The sequence below is a fragment of the Dasypus novemcinctus genome, chromosome 23 (genome assembly GCF_030445035.2).
Source record: "Dasypus novemcinctus isolate mDasNov1 chromosome 23, mDasNov1.1.hap2, whole genome shotgun sequence".
Lineage (NCBI taxonomy): Eukaryota > Metazoa > Chordata > Mammalia > Cingulata > Dasypodidae > Dasypus > Dasypus novemcinctus.
In genome coordinates this window covers 69,763,448-69,787,742 of record NC_080695.1, presented here as the reverse complement: position 1 = coordinate 69,787,742, position 24,295 = coordinate 69,763,448, and the positions used below count along the sequence as shown (strand labels likewise).

Here is a 24,295-nt window from a genome sequence, read left to right as displayed (position 1 = left end):
CTTCCCTACTTCCTCTTCTCTTGAACTTAAATATTTTACAGGTAATAGATTAGATATTTTAAATTTTGTCTCCTCCTTTTCCTCTTAGCGAGTTGATAGTCCCTAAAACTGCCAAATGGTGGGGAATAAAAAGGAAAAGCGAAGAAAAATTTGTTAGTTAATAAGTAGCTGCTGTTTGATGAGGAACTGACTGAGTTGTATTTTGCCTTGAACAGATTTTACAGAGATGATGAGAGCCTTAGGATACCCTCGACATATTTCTATGGAAAATTTCCGCACACCAAATTTTGGACTTGTATCTGAAGTACTTCTCTGGCTTGTAAAAAGGTTAGAACTGTACTTTATTAAGGTCTAAGAGTGAATATTGAATTTTGTTCATTGGCCACCAAGAAACAGGATGCTCTTGTGAAGCAAAAGGAAAAGCGAAATGTGCTTTGAGCTTGCAGGCCCCGTTGTAATCTATTAAAAATCAGCCGTGTTTAAAGAAGGCTGAGGGAGAATGGACTAAACCAGCAGTGGCAAATGGAGAGGACTTCTCGGCAGGAAGCAGAGGGCTCTAGGGGTCTCATCTCTTGCCTGAGAGGAGCAGGGGCCTCCCCCACACTAATGAATGAGGCCCCACACTAATGAGTATGCGGATTAGAAACAATTTGGGCTTTTGTTCTTGCAAAAAATCTAATATGCTTTCAGGGTCAGCAAACCTTTTCTGTAATGGGCCAGATAAAGTAAATATTTCAGTCACTGCAACTACATAAGGTCTCTGTCACATATTCTTTGCTTTGTAGTTGTGTTTTTTACACTTTAAAAAGTTAACACCACTCCTAGCTAGCAGACTATATAAAAACAGGCTGAGAGCCTCAGTTTGCTGACCTTTGGTGGGTCATCAATAAACTGGAAGTAAGTAACTTCAGTAACTTTGTTGCTTCTCAAAGTTCACTAAATTAGCCCTAGAGTAAATCTCTGGGTCAAAGGCTCCAGCCAGAGTAATAGTTCTGACTATTTTGATGAAACTTTGAGTTCCGAAATGGATGGAATTTTGTAAAGGGAGCTCCAGATTTGGCTTTTGAAATCAGCTAAACCTGTTCTTAGGCAAGGATTTACTCCCTTATATGTTTGCAAAGTATTTTGTGTTGCCATTGAGGTTTTCCTCAGCCTTAGTGCCTTGGCTGGGGTGGGAGAGCCTCAGGCTGCAGATGTGCTGCCCTTCCTTCTCTGCTCAATGGGCTTCCTCCTCAATGAACTTGTGTCTTCTCGCTCTTCGGTAGGTATGAGCCTCAGACTGACATCCCTTCTGATGTTGAGACTGAACAGGACCGCGTGTTCTTCATTAAGGCAATTGCCCAGTTCATGGTTAGTTCCTGGTTATTTTGTAGAGATGTAAAATAAAAGAAATCAGAAAAGGATGAGTCCTGTTTAGGGCTGCTTGCAAGTTGGGTTTACTTTCCAGACCCATTTCTTTACCAGGTTTCTGTGGAACCGTTTTACTAGCAAAGTTTTTTAAATTATTATTTCATTTGTTATTGTTTATTTATTAGTTTATGTATTGTTGATAGGTAATATATTTCATGGTTCAAAGTTTTCAAAGCTTGAAAAGATATAGAGTAACATATCTCTCTACCCTGTCTGCCACTGTGCCAGTTTCATTCCCAGCAACCACTATTGTTAAATTTTTGTTCAGCATTTCTGTATGCATATATGAGCACATAAGAGCATATATTCTTATTTTTCCTTCCTTTTACCCAAAGAGCATACTACTCATTGCTGTTGGTATCTTGCTTTGCTCACTTAACAATATCTTGGAGAACTTTCCTAATCAACACATAGAGAATTGCCTTATTCTCTCTTAGATCTGAGTAGCATTGCTTGTGTATAGGTACCATAATTTAATTTTTACTGGTGAGCATTTAAGCTCTTTGAAGCAATGCTGTAATGAATAAACTGTATACCATTTTGTCTGTGTATGAGTATATCTCTAGGGTACATTCTTAGGATTAGAATTGCATCAGGTGCATTTGTAATTTTGATGGTCATTACCAAATTGCTCTCCATCAAGGTTGTACAGATTCATACTCCACTTGGAGTGTATGAGTTAAGTTGAATGTTTGACTCTTATATGATCAGATTGTATCTTTGTTTTTGGCAAAGATATTTTTAAATTACCTGCTTGAGATTTGGTCTAGATATTATGTGGAAGACTTAAACTTTTTTGTGTGTGTGGGGGTTTGGATCTGAAAATAGGCAACCAAAGCACATATAAAACTCAATACTAAGAAGCTTTATCAAGCAGATGGATATGCAGTTAAAGAACTATTGAAGATCACATCTGTCCTTTATAATGCTATGAAGACCAAAGGGATGGAGGGCTCTAAAATAGGCGAGGAAGATATCAGCAAATTCAAGTTTGATCTTGGCTCAAAGGTAAGGAAAACAAAAGGCTTACAGTGAAAGTATGGACTGTTAATTTTGGAATGAAAGTGTTTCTTGCACTGGAATATATCCCATACGGTACCACTTCTTTCTTAGTCCTTGAGTGAGGGTAATGTGTCAGTTTTGTGTTCAGCATTTGGGTAAAAGCAGAAGTCACAATAAAGTAACTATAGTAAGTCTACTATTTGCAGGCACTGTCCCAAGTGCTAGGATACAGGCATGAACAAAAAGGAAATCATCCTAGCTGTAGCTCCACCACTGTAAATGCTTTTGTATGCAAGCTTGTGTAAGTGTCACGGCAGCCTACGAAGGAAAGTGTGAAGGCAGAGAATGAGGAGTCATTGGCAGGGAGGGCTAAACAAAGGGCACCAAGATTCTGCAAGAGGAAGTGTGTCCCTCAGGTTGCCCCTTCCTTTCGTCACTCCACTGCTGTCAGAGGACCTTACTGTGACCCAGGTCACTTCAGAAATGTCCATTTTTACCCTCCTATACCTCTTTTTTTAAAAGATTTATTTATTTACTCCCCCCTGCTGTTTTTGCACTCGCTGTCTGTGCTCTATGTCCATTCACTGTGTGTTCTTCCGTGTCTGCTCTTCTTCTCTTTAGGCAGCACCAGGAGTCAATCCTGGGACCTTCTGGAGTGAAAGAGAGGTGCTCAATGTCTTGTGCTACCTCAGCAACCTGGTCTGCTGCATCTCTTATTGTCTCTCCTATGTGTCTTTTTTTGTTACGTCATCTTGCTGCGCCAGCTCTCTGCATGAGTCAGTTCTGCGCAGGCCAGCACACCGTGCAGGTCAGCACTCTACGTGGGCCAGCACTCTGGGCGGGCCAGTACTCGGGCCAGCTTGCCACATGGGCCAGCTTGCCTTTACCAGGAGGCCCCAGGAATCGAACCTCAGACCCCCTATATTGTAGACAGGAACCCAATCGCTTGAGCCACATCCGCTGCCCTCTCCTATACTTCTTTTTTTTTAAAAAAAAAAAGATTTATTTATTTATTTATTTATCTCCCCTTCCCCCTTCCCCCCCACCCCGGTTGTCTGTTCTCTGTGTCTATTTTGCTGCGTCGTCTTTGTCCCCTTCTGTTGTTGTGAGTGGCACGGGAATCTGTGTTTCTTTTGGTTCCGTCATCTTGTTGTGTCACCTCTCCGTGTGGGCGGCGCCATTCCTTTCGTGCTGGGCGGCTCTCCTTATGAGGCACGCTTCTTGGTGTGGGGCTCCCCTACGCAGGGGACACCCTTGCGTGGCACGGCACTCCTTGTGCGCATCAGCACTGTGTGTGGGCCAGCTCCACATGGGTCAAGGAGGCCCGGGGTTTGAACCGTGGACCTCCCATGTGGAAGATGGACGCCCTAACCACTGGGCCAAGTCCGCTGCCTCTCCTATACTTCTTAATGTCAAATTAAATTTGACATTTGCTTTTAGGAGTCCTAGGTGTCCTGGGATTGGTCATATTTGTACTTAGGCCTCTGTTGTCCTAACTCTTGTCCTGGGAGGACTCTTCTGTGGGATGTGAATGTATAGCTTGTGAATAAGGTATTGTATAGTCAGGTATCCCAACCGAAGGTAGGAACTGATACTAACAGACTGGTTATTTTAGTATTTCTTATCTGATCGCCTATTAAAAAATCTGTCACTGAGGTTTCTTTTTTGGATGTTTTCTTCCAGATTGCAGATCTGAAAGCAGCTAGGCAGCTTGCTTCTGAAATCACCTCTAAAGGAGCATCTCTGTATGACTTGCTGGGCAAGGAGGTAGAGCTGAGGGTGAGCAGCATTCACATAAAATAATTACTCCCTTAGCTAAGCAAATTTTCTCTCAAAAGTTTTCTTTTTTTTTTTTAAATTTATTTCTCCCCCTCCCCTATTCCCCCCTTGTCTGCTCTCTGTGTCCATTTGCTGTGTGTTCTTCTGTGTCTGCTTATATTCTCATTAGGTGGCTCCGGGAAACAATCCTGGGATCTTCCGGAGTGGGAGAGAGGTGATTACTCTCTTGTGCTACCTCAGCTCCCCTGTTCTGCTGCATCTTCTTATTTTCTCTCCTCTGTGTCGCTTGTCACATCATCTTGCTGCACCAGATCTCTATGTCGGCCAGCACCCCTGTGTGGGGTGGCTTTTCCCGAGCAAGGCAGCTTTCCCATGCAGGCTGGCTCTCCTGTGCTGGGCTGCATTCCCGCATGGATCAGCACTCCGCGTGGGCCAGCTTATCCTCACCAGGAGGCCCTGGGCATTGAACCCTGGACCTCCTATATGGTAGACAGGAGCCCAGTTGGTTGGGCCACATCTGTTTCCCCAAAGTTTTCTTTTTCAATTCTGATTTTATTAAGCACTACCTCATTAAATGAGATACAATATGGGAAAGTGGTATACAGTGTTAGCTGCTACTACTGCTTCTAGTGAGCACTGGCCTTTTTTTCTTTTTCTTTTTTTCCTACTTTCTACTTCTAGTTCAGGAATGGCAAATATGTGGCATATTGCTGAAATTTTCCTTCTTTTGCCCAGGACAGACTTTATTGATCATGGTGATTTTTCTTGGTAGAGGTCAGTCTTGGCATTCTTCTCAACAATATGCATTTCTAAGCTAGTGGTTCCCAAACCTTGCTGCACATTGGAATCTCCTGGGGATCTTTAAAAAATGCTGATGCCTGGTTCCTATTCTGATTTAATTGGTACAGAATGCACCTGGGCATTGGGATTTTTAAAAGCTTCCCAGGGATTCTGATTAAAGCAAAGTCGGGAAAATTGCTCCAGGCAGTCAGTACCAATCAATTGAAATTGATATTACCATCGAAATTCATTTACCGTCCTTGTTCAGCCAATGCCAATCAAAGAGTCTGCTTTACCCACTACATTTAATTTTTTTAAATTGTTACTTTATTTATTCCCCCACCTTGTTGTTTGCACTTGCTGTCTGCTCTCAGCTCCCTGCTGTGGTGCAGGCTAGCTTGCCTTCACCAGGAAGTGCCAGGAATTGAACCCAGGGCCTCCCATATGGTAGAGAGGAGCCCAGTCATTTGAGCCACATCTGCTTCCCTACATTTAATTTTAAGAGTGATTCCTAAACTCTGCGGATTATTAGAATCATCTGGGGAGCTTTTAAAAATCCTGACATCCAGGTCGTACCCCATACCACTGAACCAGTAACTCTGGAAATGAAAGATAAGCATCAATTTAATGGTTTTTAAAAAAATGAAGGATTATTTACTTTTAGATAAGGACTTACAACATTTTCATCATACATACTCACATACGACATTTTCAAATTAAATGAAAAGACACATCCAGAGGTGCAGCAGTCCCTCTCAGGTATGAAGTCCATGACCGCACCTTGGCTCTCACCTACTAGCCTGTGTCTGGCTTGGCTGCTACTGGGTAAGCACTTCATTTCTGCCAGGTCACCATCCCTGCTATTGATTCATTGATCAAGTGGTCGCTGCCTGGTGAAGTTTGGTGGTCAGAACAAAGCTGCCACTGATGTCTGATTTGAATAGCTGGTGAGGCCACTCCAGGCTTCCTGTGTTTAGTGTGTTTACTGTGCAGCAGGGCACATGTATACTGCTCTTAGTTCCTAACTGACCAGAGAAAGAGTGACTTGCTTGCTGATGGGCCAGCGCCACTGTGGCAGCATCATGAGACTTCACCAGGATTCCATTGGAGACCCTTTTAGCACTGTCCAGTAGAGAATGAATGAAATCAGTGGTTCTCAAGGAAGCCATGGACCCTGAATACAGTACTTCTCAAGTTCTGCTTACAGTCATGGTCTGGGGAAGATCCCCTACCCGACACTGGTTTTTCATATGTTCACCCAACAGTCACTGAGGCCCAACGCCAGCCACAGGCCAGGCCTGAGCTGTGCACTCTTGAGGAATCCCTGCCCTCAGCTCGTTTACCACCTGTAAGGAAGGAAGCACAAGGCGGAGCTTGATAAAGTGCCCTGAGACCCTTAGAACCACACCCACATTAAAGTCATGTTTCAGAAGTTTCCCATATTGATATGTCAGGCACAGATGCCTCCTGAATTGGCTAATGGCTAATGCAAGGTTGGGGCCAAGGTGACCACTGTCCTCTGTTGAAGTTGTCAGTGATAGGCAACTGAGAGGGACTTATTCATAAGGAAGATGTGGAGGATAACAGGGGCTTCAGGCAGCTCAGTTTGGGCATCGCCTGAGCAGAATGCAGGTAAAGAGGCAAATTTTTTTTTTTTTTAAGATTTATTTATTTTCTCTCCCCCCCCGACCCTGCCCGCCCCAATTGTCTGTTCTCTGTGTCTATTTGCTGCATTGTCTTCTTTGTCCGCTTCTGTTGTTGTCAGTGGCACGTGCATCTGTGTTTCTTTTTGTTGCATCATCTTGCTGCGTCAGCTCTCCGTGTGGGTGGTGCCATTCTTAGGCAGGCTGCACTTTCTTTCGCGCTGGGCGGCTCTCCTTACGGGGCGTACTCCTTGCGTGTGGGGCTCCCCTATGGGGGGGGGCACCCCTGCGTGGCAGGGCACTCCTTGTGCGCATCAGCACTGCACATGGGCCAGTAAAGAGGCAAATTTGAGAGAAATGACAACAGGTGATAATTTTGGTTTTACGTATGGTATCAGGTACACATGGGACCTTTAGCTGAAAAGAAAGGCCTTGAGCTCTGCTAGAGGTCAGGTGGGTGATATGAAGCTGGAAGACATTTATGGGAGGTGATAGTGGATGAGTTTTTGCATCAGAGAGTCAAACTCTCGCAAACCAGTCCACAAACCATATCCAGGTCTGGAATATTGGTTTTCAGAACTCCTTTTCTGGAACTATTCATAAAGGATTTATTGTTTCCCATAGGAACTGAGAACGGAAGCAATTGCCAGACCTCTGGAAATAAATGAGACTGAAAAAGTGATGAGAATTGCAGTAAAAGATATTTTGGTAAGATTCACTTTTATTTAATGTTGTGTGACTGACACTCAGAAATACTGATTTATTGCCTGGACAAGACAGAACAAGTGAGACCTAGAAAGGAAAAAGGGGAATATATTAATGGGGAAATGAGAAATTTAGGACATTCTGGAATACTTAGATTACTTACAACTATTTTTTCCCCTCATTATAAATATAAACAATTTCTTAAATTATTAAAAATTTCTCAGTTGTAGTCATTTAATAAAAGCTATTCAATAATTTTAGTAACTAATACTCTACTTTATGGACTCTTCATAATTTATTTAATCAATTTCTCTCTGCTGGGCATTTGAGTGGCTTCCAGTTTTTCTTAATTCTAAATAGCAGTACAATAAATAGAATGACCATTTAAATAAATAAGCATATACCAAGTCCCAGATTTTTTTATCTTTTGTATTAAAGGGTAAAATGGACAAAACCTATTGCAAATAAACAATTCATAGAAAAAATAAAATAAAATAAATAGAATGATTACCATGCTTTACTACTCATCCACAATAAGTTATTATTTGCTCATCTTATCTAAAGCATTCAGTGGAAGGCAGATAGCAAGGGGGCTTGACTCATCCATTTGACTCAGTGGATTTGAATCCCACTTTGTGATCTTGGGCAAGTTGCTTAACCTCTCTATGCCTCACTTTCCTCATCTGTAAAATGGGGTCTTCTGAGTATTACTTAGGACCTTGCATATGAATCCTAGTCTCCGGCACATAGTCGCTGTTCAGTCATTATTAGTCATCCACCGTCGTCAGTGAACCCAGGGAGGGGAGCCTTACATAAACAAGAATTTGCTGTAAGCTGTTCAAAGTTCCTGTAACACCCTTGTCATGAAACAGTAATACTCCTTGGGTGGCCCAGCCCAAGTCAGAGCGTCAGTAGGGTTAAAATGACGTGGTAGCAAAAATGGGAGACTGGTTGCATGCGGGAAGATTGATGAAACCAGGAAATAGGTGAAGGATAATAGAAGCTTCTCACTGTTGGAGAAAGGAGTTACAAATAGGTTCAACAGATGCATAGATGGGTACAGGGATAACTGTTGATATACATGTGTGTATGTAGGTAAATATGTATCTCATATATACGTGCAGACATACACATGCACACCCACAAACACATATATTTCTTAGCTCTGAGCAAAGCAATAACAACAAACACACTTAGTGCCCAGATCCTGGCTTCTAAATGCCATTTTCCACTAAAAGGAATGAGGGTCCTTGGAGAAATGGCTATTTCTAAAACTGGGGCAGGGAAAGAACAAGATGAGCCTGGAACATCTTAGGCCAGAAAACAAGGAAGTTCTCAGAGAATAAAAGGGATATATCCAAAAGGATACAGAAGTCAGATCAAGTGGGCTTCCCCTGGCCAAATAAGGCACACTTTAAATACAAAATAAATAATGGACATATAGACCATTGAATAAAATAGGAAACCCTGAGTCCACACTGATAAAAATAAGTTGATGAATCACTGAAAGTTTGAGACCACCAATAACCTGGTCCCCTCACAGAGGTTCAAAATAGCTCCCCACAAAATGCTGAGGGGAAAAGAGTCACTTGGCCTGGAGATTGCCTGGCAGACATTGCCTAAATTAAGACATCAAAGTGAGCGTCAGCAGTAATGGGGCAAATCAGAATCATGCACCACCTGAGAAGATAGTCCTCTCTGTGGTGGACTGCCAAAGATGTGGTAGTCCTGCCAAAGATGCGTAATCTTTACCTAGTCATACAAACCCAAATTGAGGGGCATTGTATAAATTAGCTTTCCTGTTCTCTTCAAAAGTGCAAAGGTCATAAGAGGCCAAGAAAGGCCAAGGAGCTGTTCCAGACTGAAGGAGGCCAAAGAGACGTGACCCCTGAGTGCCACGGGGAGCCTGTCCACCATGAAGTAGTCCTTAGGACAGTGGCAGAATGCCATCAGTGAGGCCTAGAGGGTAGTCATGCGTCAGTTTCATGTCCTGATTCTGATGATTACATTCTGCTTATGTAGGAGAAAGTCCTGGTTTGTAGAAAATATACACTAATGTTTTCAGGGGTACAAGACATCACGTCAGCAACTTTCTCTGGTAGCTCAGGGCAGAATGCTGCATTCTGTACTCCAGCTTTTCTGTCAGGTTGTGACTATTTCTAAATTTAAAAATTAAGAAAATAATACTGTTACGTTTGCCAACGTTCTGGCTGAATCAAGTGAACGTGGCATGAACGTGCTCTTAGTGCTCTGTTGAAAATGGAACACCCAAAAGAGGACACAGTTCACTGACTGACTTCTTTTATTTTTTTATTGCAGAGTACCTAGGAGGTTTGATAATTCCAAAGAAAACTGAAATGAAGCATAACTCCTTAAAAGGGGTTTTCGAGGAACAGATACTTTTAAAAAACTGGTTTTATTTTTGAAGTCAGATAAATTCACTAGGTTTGAACCTGACTTTGATTCAGAAATTGTCGCCATTAGTTTGAGTTGCTTGTTCAGAAAGGAGACCTGCCTTACCCTCCCGTGAGAGGGAACTCGCATCCCTGCTGGGCTGTTAAAGCACCCACAGCTAATGGGCGATCAGTGAGGGATAGGACTATTGTAATGAAATCATCTTAGATGTGGTTAGTGTACTCAGACCCCCAAATATTAAACTAGAAATTCATCACCAGTAAAAGTGGTTGCTTTGAAGTGTTCATGGTCTCTGTGAGAAAAGCAGGGAGTGTCTGGGAATCTCAGAGCTTTTAGAGACCTGCACGTAAACCGTCAGGACACTTTTATAGGGCATCTACACACGTACAGATTATTGGGGGCAACCATCTTGACCATAAGGAACTCAAAGCAGGTTGGAAGTGATAACTTGGGGAGGCAGTGCCCTGCTCGGTCGGGGCACGTTCAGGCATGATTCCTGGGGCAGCAGCCAGGAACTCTGCACCACAGGCGCCTGACCTGCCAGCTTGCAGTATGGCCCCAGTGGACGGCCGTGTACTTACTCTGCCTGGTCTCCGTTCAAACGGACCTTCTCTTGCAAGAGGATAGGGCAGCCTGTGGCTGTCGCCAAGGACCCCTTGTCCCCCTCCCTTTCTTCCTCAGTCCCCCTTTCCCCCTTGCTGAAGGCCTCTGTCCTGCCGTTGCTTGGGCTCCCTTCCAGGGCTGGTCACGCGGCCCGTGCCCCGGCTTGAGCCGCTTTGTGCTGACATCACAAAGTGGTTTTTCTTTATTAGTAGTCTGTCATTGAGTTTCACTTGCCAGGGAGGGGGAACAGGAACCTTCTCTCTCAATCCCAGAAGACAGTGCATTAGAGCTGAGGCCAACTGAACTTTCTTTTGTCCCCCTCCTAAATAAAGCCAGATATTTCTAACTTGAGTGTCCCGAGCTACGTAAAAGGAAACTGAACATTTTAAGGCTCTAAAGAGTGGGCTGGATATCTAAATGAACAGGAAGGACGCTGTTCTCTCCTTCGCCATGTGCCTCCCTGGGCAGAGGCTACTCACAAGCGGAAGGATAGTCAAGTCCTCTCTGGGCCTCGGTGGTGTTCGCCTTGGAAATGTCGGTGAGATGAGGGATTGCTCGTGTGTGTTGGCTCTTGCTTTTGTGTAGCCTGCTGTTGGTGTCACCGAGGTGAGAAATGCATCTCTTCAGAACAAAATGGTGGTCCGTATTGGCTCATTGTCTCCGTTTCCTATTAAATGTAGGCACAGGTGCAGAAGACTAAAGATCTGCTCAATAACGTGGCCTCTGATGAAGCCAATTTAGAAGCCAAAATTGAAAAGAGAAAATTAGAACTTGAAAGAAATAGAAAGCGGTTGCAGACTCTGCAGAACGTAAGGTATGTGTGAACACCTGAAGAATGAGTAGAAACAATGTCTGTGAAAGTCAAAACAAAGACTGAGCAAATGCTGTCATACTAATCTTCCAAGTAGTGTGCAACGCATCGCATGAGGATGTCACTCCTTCCCGTTGTACATATTTTGCCTGTCCTGACAAGCAGACTGCTAAACTCAGTCCCTTTGTGGCTTTCAGTGTCTGGAAAACTGCTTAATTCTTGCAATTGCAGCTTTTTGGCCTCTGGGACTACAAGACAAGTAAATAAATCCAGATGGTGAGAGTCATGTTAGGCACAGGCTCCTGAGATCTGTGCCTTGCCATAAATTAGATGGAAACAGAAATATTCTCTCATTTTTTGGTTTGGATAGATATTAGATTTTTATAATTCCTCCCCCTGTAATTCAACTTTCTTCTGACTTTATCTCATTGAAACACTGTTTGCAGAGGATACTGCTTTGTCCTAGTGGCCCAGGACACCTCTTCAGTCAGTGGAGTCTCTTTAGCATGTTCCTAACGTTTTCTGGGAGCCCTTTTGTGGTTTATCTTGTCTTTGCTCGTTTTGTGCCCTCTGCTGCTCGCTCTGTTGTTTGTTTCCCTCTGATGCTCCTCGATTTCCCCCCCTTTTCCTTCTCCCTTTATTTTTCTCTATCTTTACCAACCCTTCTTCCAGCCACGGCATCTGGGCTGAGAGTTTTGCTTCCTGCAGAGCTCCTTGCTGGGCCACACCCTGGCTGCTGCCCTGAGGTTGGAGGAAGGGAAGGCCGCTCCTGGAGATGGTGGACAGTAACTGCAGGGGGCTAAAAGGCTCCCCTGCGGAGGCCAGGTCACGCTCCTCATCTTCTCACATTAGTGCCACCAGATGGACTGAGCTCTTAAAAATCACACCTTTAAAACCTGCATTTATTTTCGTTCAACCCAAATTCTTTTAATAGAAAAGTTTCTCTGTTTTGCTTTAGTCCAAAGAATTTAAGTTATTTTTTAGTTCATCTCTTTATATTTGTACAAGAGCAGAGTTCTCCCCTTCAGGATCAGTCAGAAGAAAAAGTAAAGAAGTTCAGCAAACCAATTGGAATGGGTTTTTATGGTGTGGTTTTGTTTTTACATTTTATCTAGAAGTTCAGCAAACCAATTGGAATGGGTTTTTATAGTTTAGTTTTGTTTTTAAATTTTATCCTGTTTGAAAACTTAGCTTTAATTTTTAGCAACCTCTGTTCTCCTTTTTAGGGGTCTGGTAAACTTGGGAACATCTAGCCAGTGGAACATACCCAAACAGAGATCATAATGCCCATCTTTATTGATTCAGAGAGATGTCTTAGGCTATAGGATTATTTTTTTAACTCTTCATTGAGTTGGAACAGATGACAAAACCTCATTTATGCTAATATTTAATGTTTGTTAAAAATATATTATTTTATAGATCTATGCATAGAAAGGTCTGGAAGAATATATGCCAAATGTTAATTGCTTATACTTGGTGGTGGGATTATGAGTAATTTTTACTCTGTTCATACTTTTATCATTATTCCAGGTTTTTACAAAGAGTACCTGTTACTTTATGATTTTAAAAAAAAAGGAGTATGTACATTTTGGGAGAAGGAAGGGAGAAAGGGAAATCAGTGTTCAACAGTTATAAGAGTGAGGGGCCTCTGCCAATGACAGTTTTCCAAAGAAAACCATGGAGGGATCTGGAACCCTGAATGCCCATTTCAAGCTACTGTGTATAGATCCATCTTCCACTTTTTATTTCGTCTGTTCTTCCTAGGCCAGCCTTTATGGATGAATATGAGAAGATTGAGGAAGAATTGCAAAAGCAGTATGACGTTTATCTCGAGAAATTTCGCAATCTGGCTTATCTGGAGCAGCAGCTTGAGGATCATCATAGGTTGGAGCAAGAGAGGTTTGAGGTTGGTGCTCACCCTGGTCCTCTTGGCAGGCTGTCCTTTTTGGTGTGCTTTGTATACTTGCTGACATGTCAGGTTGTAAATATTGTTGTGAAAAGAATATCAATGAGTGTTTCTTCTTAGTCAGCCTGAGGATTGCCCATGAAATTCTCATTCTGCTGATAGCTTAGCAGGACTCCCAGGATTGTCAGATCTTTGATGTTCCGTTAGCATCATGGTTTGGTTGGTTAGGAGCCCAGACTAGCTGGTCCTGAGTAGATCTCTCCAGACAGGCCTGGTCAGTTCACTTAAAGATTTTCAAGCCCTGGTGAGTTTGTTGTTTTTCTGTTTTGTTTTTTGTTTTTTTTTTTTAGAAAGAGGTCAAAGTACCTGTATTTTTAATAATTTCTTGACATGGTAAAAGAATTTTACATTACTATCCAAGAATGGCAGAGTGAGGAGGAGGGACAAGGGGAACAATCCAACAAAAAGGCAAACTGAGAAACACATGATAGGAGGAGGGAAGGGTTTTAGGTTGGAAGGGATCTGGAGGGTGGGTAGGGGCACTGCCCAACTAAAAACGCAATTGGTTTGTTCCTGAGTACTAATTATGGGAAGACAATGTTCTCACTCCTTCTCTATAGCATATTGAGAGTAAAAATGATGCATCCGGTAGAAATATGACTGGAGGTGAGGGAGGATGGAGACAAGGGAAGAGTGAAAGTCAGAAATAGACAGTCACTGGCAAGCCCTAGTGAGTTTGATCACCCAAACAGCTCACCAGAGCCTGCTTTATAAAGAAGAGTCATTTATAGATTTATTGTAGGAAATATGTATGACCCAAAAAACTGACTAGCTGTTTTACAGGTTCCTCTCATCTCAGTGTGAAGTGTCATTGAGGGAAGAGTCATTCCCTACACTAGTTAGAAGTGAGATGGTAAATGTGGAACTCAGAGCAAGGGAAATTGGACCAAGTAGCTATCACTTTTTGAATTACCCTTTTCCCTTAGGGATATTTCTTGTTCATCTGAGAAGAGCCATTTAGCATCTGTGTTTATGGTAGATAATCACTCTTCCTATAATTGCTCTATAATCGCTCTTTCTTACCTCATCCTTATTAGCTTTGATATAAAGGTTGTGCTAGCCTTCTTACAAACCTGGCATCTGAATTAGGTGACTCTGTCTTGTCATTCAGAAGCGCTAATGGGAGTAACTGACGCATTAGTATGGATATGTTTATCTTGACAAGCTACCTGTAGACACCTGTTGCAGTATAGCAGAGAGGCAGGCCACGAAGGAGTGGGGTACTGCACAGGTAGATTTTGAGGCAAGGAAGAGAGCCTGGAATTTAGGTTGTGAAGTACTTGGGGAAGAACAGGAGAGGGCCAGTAGAAATAAACATGGGTCGCCCCTGAATTCAGAGAAAGCACCTGGGGACATGCCTGGGGGTGGTGAGCCGGAGGCCCTGTACTATGAGGGTTCCCCTTCCCTGCACCCTTCCTTCATGTAGTTATCCTCCTTTTCTCCCAGACACATACCTACTCTGCTCAAAACACTCACTCCCTCAAGATAGCCGTGCATGAAACATGCTTTCTTTTTAATGTTCAGAACAACAAAATTTGAAATGCCAGTTTCCTCTCCCATTCTCTCTTTTGATAATAATTAAGGCCACATTTTGTAGCTTAACTCAGGGGTTCTTAACAAGGGGTCTGTGAGCTTGAATTGAAATTCAGAAGAACACATCTTATGGGGACATGTTGGTGTGGGTATGATCTATTTATTAAATAATACACAGTATGGTGTGGACTTAGCACACATAGGGGTCCATGGTTTTCACCTGACTGGCAAAAGGGTCCATGGAACAAAAAAGGTTAAGAGTCCCTGGCTTAACTGAAGTAGCTCCCATTTTTAACATCTTTTTTCCCATGCTGGGATTTGAAAGTACTGTTTCTTGCTTCCTCTTCTCATCCTCACCATTCTCACCATGTAGCATCCTTTGGGGCTGGAATTAGGATGGCAGTGCAGGGCAGTGAAACAAAAAAATACATGCTTCGTTCTTTAGTGAGTAAGGCGCCTGCCCCTGTCCTATGCTTAGGTGTACCTGTTCATGCTTTGACATCCCGCACAGGCACACATGGTGGGCACTTGGTTATGTGTTTTGTTTTTCTTCAGAGGCTGTGAGGTGTAGTGGCAGGCGTGTGGGCTCCTGGGCTGAGTGCGTCACTCGGGGAGCCTCCCTTTCCATGGGCTGCTGGAACAAGTACAGAGGAAGGGCCTGGGCAGCTACTTGGCAACATCAGTTCTCTACACTCTCTATCTTTTTTTCTTTTTTTTTAAGAGGTACTGGGGAGTGAACCTGGGACCTTGTACATAGGAAGCAGACACTCAACCTCTGGGCTACATGCGCTTCCCTGCTGTCCTTTAGATAAAACATTTCCTGGCTCTATATCACAACTTAGCAGGACTTAACGAATGATAAAGAATAATAAAACAGTCCAAAAAAGGGGTCATTTCTTCTGAATATTGTTTTCCTGTTTTCTAGGAAGCTGAAAATACTCTTCGTCTGATGCAGAACAAGCTAAAGGAAGAAGAAAAGCGACTGCTCAAAAGTGGAAGTAAGGCTTCATTTTTTTTTCTTTAGGAGGTACTGGGGATTGAACCCAGGACCTCATATATGGGAAGCAGGCACTCAACCACTGAGCTACATCCACTCCCCAAGGAGGGGTGGTGTTTTCATCTTTCTTTTCTTTTCTTTTCTTTTTTTTCTTTTCTTTTAAAAATTATTACATTCAAAAAATATGAGGTCCCCATTCACCCCCACTGCCCCCACCCCACCACTCCCCCCACAGCAACACTCTCCCTCATCATCATCACACATCCATTGCATTTGGTGAGTGCATCTCTGGGCATCGCTGCACCTCATGGTCAATTGTCCACATCATAGCCCATACTCTCCCATGTTCCATCCAGTGGGCCATGGGAGGATCTACAATGTCCGGTAATTGTCCCTGCAGCACTACCTAGGACAACACCAAGTCCCAAAAATGCCTCCACATCTCATCTCCTCCTCCCATTCCCCGCACCCAGCAGCCACCATGGCCACTTTTTCCACACCAATGCCACATTTTCTCGATTACTAACCACAATAGTTCATGAATAGAATATCATTAAGTCCACTCTAATCCTTACTGTATTCCTCCTTCCTGTGGACCTTGGCTTGGTTGTGTCCATTCCACATCTATGTCAAGAGGGGGCTTAGATTCCACATGGATACTGGATGCAATCCTCCTGCTTTCAGTTGTAGGCACTCTAGGCTCCATGGTGTGGTGGTTGACATTCTCCAACTCCATGTTAGCTGAGTGGGGTAAGTCCAATAAACCAGAGTGTAGGAGCTGAAGTCTGTTGAGGCTCAGGGCCTGGCTATCATATTGTCAGTCCAGAGATTCAGATCCCCTAGATATATTGTAAACTCCAGCACCAACTACAATTCCAGTAAAGTAGCAGGAAAGGCTTGTGAAAAGAGATCCCATCTGAGTCCAGCTCCATCACGCAGAAACACCAACTCCAGAGAAGGGCCAACTGACATGGCAATGAACTCCATCTGCCATGACCATAAAACCTGTGGGTCTCTTTAGCCCTCAAAAGAACCAATACATGGGGTTGTATCTACTTTATCTGTCTCTGAGACTCTGCTCAGGTGTGCATAAGGGCAATCCTTCTGACAACCTCCAGACTCTTTTTTAGAGACTCATAGCCATATAAATTCATTTTTCCTTTCCATTTCCCCCTTACTTTAGGTCAAACAGCATTTTTAACTCCTGTTATTATATGTAGACAGGGATATTCTGCTGGTCTGCGTTGAACCTTTAATTCAAGGTCATTTTCTAGCTACATCATCAGCTGGTACTTGGTAGTGATCCCTCAGCGCCAGGGAGGCTCATCCCCGGGTGTCATTTCATTTGTTTTTGTTTTTAGGAGTATCCTGGGGACCTCGTACATGGGAAGCAGGGCACTCAACCACTTGAGCTTCATCTGCTTCCCCACTTTTTAAATAGAGACATTTATTCTGGATTTGCATATTTAGCCTTGAAAAATATATGTGTATACATTTTTGTTTTTCTGGAAGGCAGTTTTCTCACGGCTTTTACTATATTAATTCATCCAAGAGACTGGTGTAAATTACATAGCATTTAAAGCACGTTTGGTTCTTGTATCAACTAAAATAGTGTTTTCTCCCTGCATAAATGATAGTTTGAATTATATAGCTCAATAAAAGAAATCCACTTTTAGTAGTTTCCTTATTTTAGGGCAGATTGATGGAAAGCAATATTACATACAGGACAAGTGGAGGAGTCCTCATGCCACATCAAATGTCGCCACAATTCACGTTGTAGAGAGGTGGGGGTTACCTATGTGGGAGACCTGGTGTCTGGGCAGGAGTGCTCACCGGTGGGCACTCTTCACCTGTCACCTTCACCCGATGCTTGCTCAGCCTTGGGAGGAGCAGTGACACGTGGTCTTCATGCTGAATGGATGCCTCTGCCCACTGGAGTTAATTCCCTTTTTGCTTATTGCCCTCTTTTCTCGTGATGAAATTTTATTCTCTCTCTCTTTCCTGGTTGTGGATAATATAATGGAGCATCAGACTTGCCCTCTGTGTCTTTTCCCTTTGTTTCGCTCTCCTTTTGTACTTGTTCTGACCATCTCTTCTGAATCTCAGGAAACAGGAGAGAGAATAGAGACTGCTGGGAAATACTCTAGGGGCAAGCTTAGGAAATTCAAAGGGCCCTCTACCCAAAGGAGCCCCTCCACTTTATAGTTCTAGGTCAGCCGGGAGAGCTGTGGCAGCTGTAAGGCTGCATGGAGTTTATCCCCTCCCTGAGGTGGGGCCCAGGTTAGAACCCTGGTTTTGTTTGTGTCTCACTCTGCCCCCAGGCCAGTGCTAAGACTTTTCTCAATGATCTCACTTTATTCTTCTGAACTTAGACTTTAATTTTATGATCTGTAGGTCTGGGATCTCTTGAAATCAAGACAAAGATTTTTATAAACTTGTGTGATTCTGTGCTTTTGGAAAAATAATTTTCAATGTAAGCCAATATAATAAAGGGTAGCTCTTCGTCAGCGTGGAGTGACAGAGAATTGGGGAAGCCCTTTATGAAGGTGCCCATTCCCGGTTCTGTTTGTCCTAATGTCCCTAAGATGTCCTGTCTTCCTTTGCCTGTGTGCAGAGTTTTGGGGACAGAGATGTGGGCCCATCTGTGAAGGACTCCTCTGATGAGAAGAATATGGTAGTACCTTGACATGAATTAAGGGCAGGAATGAGAAAAATCCAGATGGTAGAAGAGATCATCTTGTTCACTTCATTCTGTAGGCAGATAATTTAATTTAACAAAGTATATTAAATTTTTTTTATTAGTTGTAGATTTACAGAAAAATCATAGAGAAAGTACAGAGTTCCCATGCACCCCCTGCCACACACAGTTTTCCATGTTAACATTTTGCATTAGTGTGGTATCTTTTTATGATTGATGATTCAATATTATTACAGTTACATTATTAACTACAGGCCATAGTTTACATTAGGTAGTTCAGTCTTTGTGTTGTCCAGTCCTTTGCTTTTTTCCCCAACTAAGTATTGTTGCCTATTCTGAGTGCTAGGAATACATCACTGGACAAAAGATAGGGCTCCTTGTCTTAAAAGAGCTCATATTCTAAGTGAGAGGAGACAGAAAATGAACAATAATCAAAAATCATGCGTATAGTGTTGTGGAAGATGAAAAGTGCTATAGGGGAACGAAGAGCAGGTAAGGAGAATTGGGGGCTGGACAGGATTGCAGCTTAATTAGGAGTCGGTGCAGGACTTGTGGGAGAGGTGCTGTGTGAGCAGACTTGAAGCCCCTCAAGTAGGGAACAAAGGAGAGAGCTGATAAGGAAAGTCCCAGAGTGTTTAGGAGCCAGAGGTGGGGCAGGAGTCTTTCTAAGTGAAGAAAGTGGAAAGTTACAAAGAAACTTCCTCTAATTTAAGTGGGTAGCTCAGTGTGGTTATGATTTGCATTTTTCTCATGGCTAATGATGTTGAGAATCTTTTTGTGTGCTTATTGGCCATTTGAGTATCTTCCAGAGAACTGTCTACTCAGAGCCTGTGCCCAGTTTTAAAATGGGTTGCCTTGTTATTGAGTTTTAAGAATTCTTTATACATTCTGGATGCAAGTTCCCTATAAGAGAGATGATTGTAAATATTTTCTCCTATTTTGTGAGTTGTCTTTTCACTTTCTTGATGTGATCTTCACAGCAAAAAAGCCTTTAATTTTTAATAAGTCTAATTTGCCTATTTTTTCTTTTGTTGTTTATGCTTTTGGTTGCTAACCCAAAGTCATGAAAATTAACTTTTTTTCTTCTAGGAATTTTATACTTTCAGTTCTTACATATAGGTCTGTGATCCATTTTGAGTTCATTTCTGTTCATGAGATGAGGTAGTGGTCTACCTTCTTTTGCAGTGGATATTCAGTTGTCCCAGCACCATGTGTTGAAAAGACTATTGTTTCCCCCATTGAATTATAATGGCTCCTTGTTGTTGATAGCTCAGCAATTTCAGTGTGAGCAAGCATTAACTTTACCTGCTCATCCTCAGTTTGTATTGATCTGAGCTGTCAGATGAATCCTTGTGGAGCCTGAAAAATATGTATTAACTTTTTTTTTCCTCTTTTCTTTTTGTGTTCATCTTATTAAAAAATTTAGGATACCATTTGTTTACATTGTGTGGGAGAGGATTTAATGTCATATTTTTAAAATTTTACCACAAATATTTATTTGTATCATTCATCCAGTGAGTAAAGATCTTGAACTTCAAAAGATGTATCTGTGCGGACATCTGTTGGATTTCTGTTTTGTCTCGGGAATTTCAAGTTTGCTATAGACCTTACCCCTAGAATAGAAATGCCAGAAGTTTTATGTAAGATGCCTGCTTTTTTTTCTGTATTAGAGAAGTTTTGGGTTTACAGAACAATCATGCTTACAGGATTCCCTTACACCACCCCACTGCCAATATCGTGCCTTGGTGTGAATCATTTGTTACAGTTGATGATAGTACACTTTTATAATTGTACTATTAATTAAAGTTCATGGTTTAATTTAGGGTTTACTGTTTTTGTTTTTTTTTTAATATTCCAGACATTTTTAATGTTGCATTATTTTCTTAATCTTGCTGCAATATATGTTTTTTTAAATTCATTTTTAAAAAATATTACATTAAAAAAATATGAGGTCCCCATTCACCCCCCCACCGCCCCCCCCACCACTCCCCCCACAGCAACACTCCCCCGCATCATCATGACACATCCATTGCATTTGGTGAATACCTCTGGGCATCGCTGCACCTCATGGTCAATGGTCCACATCATAGGGGTTCACTGTTTGTGTAGTGCAGTTCCATGGATTTTTAAAAAATTTTTATTCTCTTACCATATACACAATCTAACATTTTCCCCTTTAATCATAATCAGATATATATTTCAGTTTTGTTAATTGCATTCATGATGTTGTGCTACCATCACCACCATCCATCCCAAAACATTTCCATTATTCCAAATACGAGTCCTGTACATTTTAAGCCTCATTTTCCCATTCCCTATTCCCACCCTGTCCCCTGGTAACCTGTATTCTAGATTCTGACTCTATGAGTTTGCTTATTGTAATTGTTTCAAATCCGTGAGATCATACAATATTTGCACTGTTGTGTCTGACTTATTTCACTTAACATGATGTCTTCCAGGTTCATACATGTTGTTGCATGTATTAGAACTTCACTTCTTTTTATGGCTGAATAATATTCCATTGTGTGTATATACTGAATTTTATTTATCCATTCATCGGTTGATGGACACTTGGGTTGCTTCCATCTTTTGTGAATAATGCCACTATGAACATTGGAGTGCTAATATCTGTTTGAACTCCTGCTTTCAAATCTTTTGGGTATATACTTAATGGTAGGATTGTCAGGTCATACAATAGTTCTAAACTTAGCTTTCTGAGGAACTGTCAAACTGTCTTCCAGAGCAGCTGCACCATTTTACATTGCCACCAGCAGTGAATGAGTGTTCCTCTTTCTCTGTATCCTCTCTAATACTTGTTATTTTCCATTTTTTAATAGCATCTATTCTAAGGGGATGAAATGGTATTTCATTGTGCTTTTGATTTGCATTTCTCTGATGGCTAATGATGTTGAGCATCTTTTCATGTGCTTTTTTGCCATTTGTATATCTTCTTTGGAGAAATGTCTGTTCAAATCTTTTGCCCATTTTAAAATTGTGTTTGTCTTTGTTGTTGAGGGATTTCTTTAAATATAATGGATGTTAATCCTTTATTGGATATGTGGTTTTCAAATTTTTTATCCCATTGTGTAGGTTGTCTTTTTACTTTAAGAATAAAGTTCTTTGAGGAAAAACAAATTTTTTTTTTATTTTGAAGAGGTCCCATTTATTTATTTTTTCTTTTGTTGCTTGTGCTTTGGGTGTAAAGCAGGGGTTCTTAACAAGGGGTCTGTGAGCTTAAATTGAAATGGAAAAAAATATTACTCTTGTGGGGATGTGTTGGTGTGGGTGTGATAAATTTATTAAATACACAGTCTAGTCTGGACTTAGTAAGGGATCTGTGCCTCTCACCTGATTGGCACAGGGGTCTGTGGAACAAAAAAGGGTAAGAACCCCTGGTGTAAAGTCTAAGAAACCATTGCCTGACACAAAGTCCTGAAGATGCTTCCCTACATTTTCTTCTAGGAGTTTGATAGTTCTAGCTCTTATATTTAGGTCTTTGATCCTTTTTGAGTTGATTTTTGTATATGGTGTGAGGTAGAGTTTGTCCTCCTCCTTTTTTTTTTTTTTTTTTAAACAAACAGAGATCTAGTTTTCCCAGCACCCTTTGTTGAGGAGACTATTCTTTCCCGGTTGAGTGGTCTTTGCTGCCTTGTCAAAACTCAGTTGGCCATAGCCAACACACGTTATTTTCAGTTTTTGTGTTTTTTTTTTTTTAATTTAATACTTATTGAACAAATGCAGAATAAATGAACATGAGGTGCTTTAACCTGAAGATACAATAAACAAGTTCAAATGTTCAGAGGGCTGTTACATAGAAAATGAAAGATTGGTGATTGAGTATTTCTCCAAAAGGCAGAACTTGAACTGAGGGATAAATAGCAACTGACAGGCTGCAAGGTTAGTTGTACCAAAGTATATCACTTATCTTAATAGCTTTTCTTCTAATATCATGCACTCCACACTTTTCCTTTCTTCTGAAAGGAGATATGTTAACATTTCTCATGAGCGTCTAAAATTGCATTTTCATGGCAAGCCCTCCATTGCCACCAAAGAATGCACTCACAGCATCAGAAAAAGTCTAAAGTTAACAAACTGTTCTTTAAAGGAAATGGTCTTTTGTTCCTCAGCTGTATTTTAGTATTCTACATTATTGATTCTCAGGAGTTGGGGAGAAAAAGAAAGTATATTCTCCAAAAAGAATGAGTCCAAATCCCCAGCAATTGTGATATTGCCTGGGGATAGTTGTCCTCAAACCCCAAATGAATCACATGACTATCAACCAGTAGTACTGATGGGAGTGTGTTGTGGAGGTAGGGGGAAGGGAAAATACAGGTGACAAATACTGCTCTACATTAAACAGAAGAGCTACATTTATAAGTCACTAGGAAAAATAACCTTACTACATAATATCGATAGGCTCCATCCAAATTGATGAATATTACAAAATGAGAATTGTTTCAACAACTATTCTGCCTAATGTTTAGGGACAAAATATATAAAATATACTTTATACTATATATGTATTTTATCATTTACTCAGTAAGAAATGCCCAGATTAATCCATTCAATAAATTAAAAGTAAAAGTTAAAAAAAAATCAGTTGACCATAAATGAGAGGGTTGATTTCTGAGCTCATTTCTATTCCATTGGTCTATATGTCTGTCCTTGTGCCAGTACCATGCCGTTTTGATTACTTTGGCTTTGTAATAATTTTTAAGATGGGGAAGTGTGATTCCTCCAACTTCCTTCTTCCTTTTCAAGATGGCTTTAGCTATTTGGAGCCCCTTACCCTTCCATATAAATTTGACGATTGGCTTTTCCACTTCTGCAAAGAAGGTTGTTGAAATTTTGATTGGGATTGAATTGAATCTATAAATTGCTTTGGGTCAGTTTGACATCTTAATGATATTTTGTCTTTCAATCCATGAACACAGAATAGCTTTCCATTTATTTAGGTCTTTAATTTCTTTCAGAAATGTTTTGTAGTTTCCTATATACAAGTCCTTTACATCCTTGATTAAATTTATTCCTACATATTTGATTCTTTTAGTTGCTATTGTAAATGGATTTTTTCTCCTTGATTTCTTCTTCCAGTTGTTCATTGCTTGTGTATAGAAACACTACTGATTTTTGGGTGTTGATCTTGTACCCTGCCACTCTGCTGAATTCACTTACTAGTTTTAAGAGCTTTTTTTTTTGTGGATTTTTCAGGATTTTCTGTGTATGAGATCACATCATCTGCAAATAGAGAAAGTTTTACTTCTTTCTTTCCAATTTGGATGCCTTTTATTTATTTTTTTTGCCTAATTGCTCTGGCAAGAACTTCCAGTACAGTGTTGAATAACAGTGGTGATAGTGGGCATCTTGTTTTGTTCCAATCTTAGAAGGAAAGCTTTAGTCTTTCACCATTAAGTAGGATGTTAGCTGTGGGCTTTTCCTATGTGCCCCTTATCATGTTGAGGAAGTTTCCTTCTATTCCTAATGCTCTAAGTGTATCTATCAAGAAAGATGCTATATTTTGTCAAATGCCTTTTCTACTTCGATTGAGGCAATCATGTGGGGTTTTTTTCCTTCATTCTGTTAATGTGGTGTATTATGTTGATTTTCTTAAGTTGAACCAACCTGGCATAGCAGGGATAAATCCCACTTAATCATGGTGTATAATTCTTTTAATATACTGTTGGATTGAGTTTGCTAGTATTTTGTTGAAGATTTTTGCATTTATATTCATTAGCAATATTGGTCTGTAATTTTTTTCTCTTGTGGTATCTTTATCTGGCTTAGGTATGAGGGTGATGTTGGCCTCATAGAATAAACTATGGAGTGTTTGCTCCTCTTCAATTTTTTGGAAGAGTTTCAGCAGAATTGGAGTTAAGTCTTCTTGAAATGTGGTAGAATTTCCTTGTGAAGCTCTCTTTTCCTGGGCTTTTTTGTTCGGAGGTTTTTAATTACT

The 24,295-nt window shown here is 41.2% G+C and overlaps 1 protein-coding gene across 4 annotated transcripts in view; it reads left to right on the top strand.

Annotated features, from left to right (window-relative positions):
* The window catches only part of CLUAP1 (clusterin associated protein 1), a 47,493-nt gene that overhangs the window by 2,504 nt on the left and 20,694 nt on the right, over positions 1-24,295 (top strand). For all 4 annotated transcript variants that reach the window (XM_071211418.1, XM_071211419.1, XM_004474340.4 and 1 more), the window contains exons 2-9: positions 216-327; positions 1,266-1,350; positions 2,239-2,418; positions 4,096-4,191; positions 7,239-7,322; positions 11,018-11,151; positions 12,913-13,054; positions 15,573-15,645. In XM_071211418.1, the coding sequence (XP_071067519.1) occupies positions 216-327; positions 1,266-1,350; positions 2,239-2,418; positions 4,096-4,191; positions 7,239-7,322; positions 11,018-11,151; positions 12,913-13,054; positions 15,573-15,645 (906 nt within the window). The remainder of the gene's footprint in view (positions 1-215; positions 328-1,265; positions 1,351-2,238; positions 2,419-4,095; positions 4,192-7,238; positions 7,323-11,017; positions 11,152-12,912; positions 13,055-15,572; positions 15,646-24,295) is intronic.